Source organism: Thalia democratica, chromosome 6, assembly GCF_965202585.1.
Source record: "Thalia democratica chromosome 6, ktThaDemo2.hap1.1, whole genome shotgun sequence".
Taxonomy (NCBI): domain Eukaryota; kingdom Metazoa; phylum Chordata; class Thaliacea; order Salpida; family Salpidae; genus Thalia; species Thalia democratica.
Genome location: NC_139170.1, coordinates 15,601,853 through 15,607,852, shown reverse-complemented (window position 1 = coordinate 15,607,852; position 6,000 = coordinate 15,601,853). Strand labels below are relative to the sequence as shown.

At 29.8% G+C, this 6,000-nt stretch overlaps 2 protein-coding genes across 2 annotated transcripts; both read left to right on the top strand.

Annotated features, from left to right (window-relative positions):
* The first annotated feature begins 1,175 nt into the window (after positions 1-1,175).
* On the top strand, positions 1,176-2,140 carry LOC145838513 (essential MCU regulator, mitochondrial-like). Its single transcript, XM_082946123.1, has one exon. The coding sequence runs from the start codon at positions 1,197-1,199 to the stop codon at positions 1,449-1,451; it is 255 nt and encodes an 84-aa protein (XP_082802249.1). The 5' UTR covers positions 1,176-1,196; the 3' UTR covers positions 1,452-2,140.
* Positions 2,141-2,331: 191 nt separating this feature from the next.
* On the top strand, positions 2,332-5,856 carry LOC145837972 (adenylyltransferase and sulfurtransferase MOCS3-like). The gene is made up of 5 exons (XM_082945478.1): positions 2,332-2,543; positions 3,401-3,590; positions 3,856-4,119; positions 4,308-4,363; positions 4,702-5,856. Exons 1-5 carry the CDS (start codon positions 2,500-2,502, stop codon positions 5,477-5,479), a joined length of 1,332 nt encoding a protein of 443 aa, XP_082801604.1. The 5' UTR covers positions 2,332-2,499; the 3' UTR covers positions 5,480-5,856.
* The last annotated feature ends 144 nt before the right edge of the window (positions 5,857-6,000 follow it).

Below are 6,000 nucleotides of genomic sequence, written 5' to 3'. Positions count from 1 at the left end.
TACATAAAAAAGTTCCATGGAATGTTAAAGCACACTGGAAAAGTATCTATCAGTGAACTTATTCTGTCAATATCTCAAATTTACTCATTTCTCTATTACAAAGGAGAAGGGTTAAAATCAAGCTCAGATGCAAGCATAAAGTATTTTAAAAATTTCAGCCAGCTACCAGCTGAAATCTCCCAAATAAACTGTTCTTCTAATGATGAAAATGTTATTAAGCTTTCTCCCATGAGTAGTGAAGACAACATAAGTTAAAATACTTTAGGAAGTTTTAATTTTTCTTGCTTATTTTGCAAATAATTATACTTTTTTTTTAACAACGTTTGTCTTCTATACAAAGTTTTGTACAAATGTTTACAAAAGTAAAGTGTTTCAGTGCATTTTACCTCAACAAAAATCATTCTATTTATTTAAAGTTTTTATTAGCTAACCGCTAAAACTATATTTAAAGCTAATAAGTTTTTATTTAATATTATTAACACTTTTTTTATCAAGTTGAAATTTTTATTATTTAAAGATTGAACTAGTGTAAATTAATCATATACTATAGTTTGTTGAATTTGTTTGTTATGACATTGTTGTTGTATATTCGAGTAAATTGTTAACTATTCAAGTTTTAAAAATTATTTTTTTAGGGTTTTTTCTAAATAGCTTAAACATAACCTCTATTCAGTAATTTAAATTAGATGATTAAAGTCGTAGTTTATAAATTAATTATAGTTTTATATTTATAAGTCTTTCATAAATTGATATACTAAATAAGATATTAACAACTGTACATTTTAAAATATATAAGAAAAAATTACTTTTATAACGGTATGGTAAGACTTAAATAGTTTTTAAAGATTATAGTTAGCTTTTTTTTGTGTAGATTAAGTTGGAAAATTTATAGACTAGTAGACCTGTTTGCTGCTAGTTCATTTAACATTTTGTTTTTACATTTTGCTTGTCTATTTGTAAAGCACCTTCTGCTAGTATTTCATTGTCAGATATTTTTTTTTGTATTTTCATTCCTTTTCTGTTTGTATTGTTCACTTTGCATCGAAATCTTGCTTTAAGAACTAATGTTTTTCTGATGTTTTTATAAAAGTTCCACTCTCAAACTTTAAACTTCAAGGTACACAATTGTACTTGTTCTTTAAATTTCAGTTAGGTAAATTTACAATTAAAAGTATTACAGACTTATAATTGAAATCATGTCGTTTTACACTTCTCTGATGAGGAAAGTGGTGGTTTCGCCACGTCAAATGATGGCGCCACTGAGAAGAAACTTCAGTAAAGTTGGAAAGCAGGAGCTGATAGGTCAGAATGAGGAGAAGGTGCGGTTCGGCACGTTGGCTTTGTGCTTTCTCATTGCACCCAGCATTTACGTGGGTGGAATGTTTTCCAAGATGGGAGCGAGCTTGTTGGAGGATTACGACATCTTTGTGCCTGAGGATGATGATGATTAAACTGTGGAACTTTTGTTTTTTGCTACTTTATTAGTAGTTTTATAATGAAATTTTCTGCACATAAACCTTATTAACCCGAGTAATTTAAATTCTTATACAGTCATGTTTTAAAGCATCTTTTTTGATATACTATCTATTTATAGGATATATGTTCGTTGAGTGTACTATTAGAAACTTCACTGTACTTTATTCTACTTTTTTAATTTTAAATTATTTGTGGAGAATTATAGTGTTTAATAAAATAATGTACATTAGTATTAGTACTTTAATAAACTTAGATATAACTTAAGATATCAGATATAGTCACCTAATAATACCAAAGAACAATTATTTTGTTAAATCTATGTAGGTATCTACTTTTTTAATTTAGAAAAGGAAATTTTATCAAAAAAGATGCTCTTAAACTTGTCTGTTTTAAATTTATACAAACAAATTATATCAGTTTCGATTTTTAAAAGTTTTCAATGTCGATAATTTTTTATGAGGTTTTTGTTATATTCTGTTGTTGTAAATATGTTTTTCTGGAAAATAGTTACAAAAGTATAAGATCAGCTTTCAGTTAAAATTTAGTACATAGTTTGGTACATCTTATTATTTTGTAATTATTAAATTGCCAATTTATTGATTTTTTTTCCTTTTTGGTCATATAATTACTCTATTAAAAAGATATTTATTTTATAATATCCAAAATTAGGTTTTTTTATAATCAATAACTGTTAGCCTTATCTTTTTCAATAATGTGTGTTCACAAACTGATAAGAGACTTTTATAGCTAAATAATTTTACTTAAATTTTATTTTGGTTTACAAGCATAAAATTTTCGTAACTGAAGATTAGAAATTTATAAAAAAAGTTGACTTTATTTTTAAGACCTCAATTTTGTAGATTTTGTAAAATTTTAATATTTTTTATAATGGTAGTTAATAATTTCATTATTAATTAACAAATACTGTTCTAAAACATTTCTTATTTGCATGATTTATATTATTTATAGTACGTAGTGTAGAAGTTTCAAATTAACTTACAGATATAGCAAATAGTGAAAATAATGGAAACGGAAAAGTGCACAATAGAAGAATCAAGTATTCAAAGGTATAAATGTTATGTTTAAGTGAAACAAATGTTACTAGAGAGTTAAGTTTCTTTAGATAATATTTTATAATAATATAAAGTGTTTATACTTTTTTAACCACTTAAAACCAAAAAAATCTAATTATGACTACCATCAGTTGCATACAGAAAGTTAAAAAAAAGATTAGTTTATACGCCTATAAAAGTACAGCTAAAATGATATATTTTTATGTATTACTAATAATAATATTACTATAGTATTTAGTACTGAACAACAGTAAATCAAGGTGATTTTGATGAATTCTTCAGAAGTGATTTTTTAGACAGTAAAATATTTTTGTTACCTATGTAGCAAAAACTTAGTACCTTTACAGACTTAAATTAATTATTAGCAAAAAAGCTATTTTCTTGATACAATACTTTTGTAGTTTAATACATAAATTTAGTTATATATTTTAATAAGGTTAATTGACAGTAAAGCATTATCAATTGTTTGTTAGCGGTAAATTAGACTTTGTTTAAGTCAAGGATTATAAATGTGTGAATAATAATGTACAATGTATGGTATGTATTTTTTTCTTTTGTTTAAAAGATTGTACCTTTTAGTATTTAAACTTTTGTATATTCTATTTCCTTATAGTCATTCATTTTCAAAATATTTTATTTTTTTTTGATAGAAAATGCAAGTAAAACATAATAAGAAAACTTAAGGGCATAAGTGGGTAAGGCCATTTTTTACAAATATTAAATTAGTATTTAAAAGATAAAATTATATACTAAAAGTCACTTGTTACAGATAAAAACGATTTTGGATGTATCTTTTAGCTAAAAATTCAACAGCTAAACTAAATTTAGCAATATCCAAACATTGCAAACAGGTACAGCCGTCAGCTCATAATGCCTGAAATAGGTGTGGCAGGTCAGCAGAAGCTTCTCAATTCGTCAGTGCTTGTTGTTGGGGCTGGCGGACTCGGCTGCCCCATCATACAGTATTTGGTGGGGGCCGGAGTTGGAAGAATAGGGGTGGTTGATTACGACGTCGTCGAAACTTCCAACCTTCAGAGGCAGGTTGCATCGAAATAAGTTTTGTTATGATTATCTAGATTAAGAAAAACATTTAAAAGTTGAATTTGTTTTACTTTCTCTAAAATTAAACAAAAAAAAATATAGAAATTTTTTATCATATTAGCTATACAAGCAAGTCAAGTCAAATTGACTTTATTTAGAATTCCAAGAAATATATAGTTATTTATAATTAGTTAGTGGTATAATTTAAACTTTAAATAAAACTAGAACCTATTTAAAAGATATAAAATTTAAATTATACTTACAGGTCATTCACACGGAGCAGGGTGCAAAAGATCAAATTACCAAGGTGAAAAGTGCTGCTAACTTTGCTAAATCACTCAACTGGAACGTAGTTGTGGACGAACACAATGTTCAATTCGACCGCAGTAACGCCGCAGACATCGTCCAACCGTATGATGTTGTCATGGACGCAACTGACAACGTGGCAACTCGTTACCTTGTCAACGATGTCAGCGTGTTACTAGGCAAGCCACTGGTTTCCGGAAGTGCACTGAGATGGGAAGGACAGGTTTGATGTTACAAATAAATGGAAATATATTTCTTTACAGTTTTATTTGTTTTCAACTAAGAAGCAGTTATTCAAATAAAATACTTGTAAATATATTTCCTGCTTTATTGCATTTTTTGTATTTTTTTCTGTATACTCTGTGCTTATTAATTTATATTTAGTAAACTTACATGATTTGTTTTTGTCAGGTGACTACTCATGCGTATAAGCCATGTGACAAAGAATATGCAAGTCCCTGTTACAGGTAACTAATTAATTAGTTTGGTTTTTTTTTTGTAGATACAAAGATTTTAAGCATTGTAGAAATTCTTTGGTGAACAAATTGTTTTACATTAAGATTATGGTAGTTATAATTTAGTTTATATAAATTAATTTGTTTATTTAACTCACACGAACGCTGTTTAAACCTTTATTGTAAATCCTGTAGCTATATTTTTTTTATAAAATGTAGCCTAGTATATGTTTATTTTAAAATTATTTTATTAAAACGTTTTTGTTAATTAGTCTTTATGTTTTGTTACAAAAAAGATTAGTAAAATTCGTCCAAATACCAATTGAAAATAACATGTTCTAATTATACAGATGTCGCCACCCACTACCACCTCCCCCAGAAACAGTCAACAGTTGCTCAACGGGGGGAGTTTTAGGGGTGGTGCCCGGCATAATGGGCTGTTTGCAGGCGTTGGAAGCCATCAAAATAATAATCGGATTGAACTCGGACGAGCTGTTGTACGAGAGAATGATCTGTTTCGATTGTCTGAGCTACAAGTTCCGCTACTGCAAGGTCAAGGGCAAGAAAGGGGACTGCTTGGTGTGCGGCGACCAGCCGACCATCACCCTTGACAACCTGCCCGACTACGAGAAGTTCTGCGGGGCCGGGGCGCACGACAAGTGCCCCACCTTGCACATTCTAAAAGACGAGGAGAGGATGAGCGGGAAGGAGTACAAGAAGTACTGCGAGGACGGGAAGAAGCACTTTCTGCTGGACGTCAGGCAGAATGTGGAGCAGGACATCTGCAGGCTCAAGGCTTCGGTGAACTTGCCCATCAAGAAGCTCGAATCTCTCGAGTTCTTTTGCGAGAGGGAAAACAAAAGCGTGCGCGCGGACGAAGCTCTCCCGTCCAATCTCAACGCTGAGGTCGCGCAGCTTTTGAGCAGCATAGAAGAGGCGTCGGGAGAAGTTTCAAAGGACTCGAGTTTCGACATCGTGGTGGTTTGCGCGCGGGGCAACGACTCGCAGAAGGCGGTGAAAATTCTCAAGAGCTGCGTGGAGTTCGGTTTTCCCGCCAATATCAGGGACGTAAAAGGAGGATTGTTTGCAATGAACACCCAGCTGCACGCGGATTTGCCTTTGTACTGATATTTTGTAATAAAAGATTTTAATTAGGAAATATTTGTGTATGTAATTATTTTTAGCACGTTTTGTTATAGACAATAGTTTTTTAAATTAGATATTTAATATGATTGTGTTGTTTGTGTGACCTTAAGTTATTTTAGATTTTATGTAAAATTCGAATTTTTTATTCGTTTTACTTACTTTTTATCTGATAAGTTTTAAATGTACTTGAGTGGAAAAAATACAAAGTATTCTATATATGTAAGTTGTTTTTTCAATTAGTTTTTTCTTGTGTTTAGAAAATTAAGACTTTTTAATTTGCAATGCACACAGTAAATACAAAACAACTTATATATGTTGCAACTTATATAGATTTATCCACATTTATGGTTCAGTTCAAATTTGAGAATTCTTGTAGTTTAACTTTTATCACGTTATAGGATGTTTTTTCCTTTATTTTAAAAGTATATAAAGGCTTTATTCTATACTATATAACTTTGTGATTTTAATTCTTAAAAGATAAATATAAAAAGTAGTCATACTTT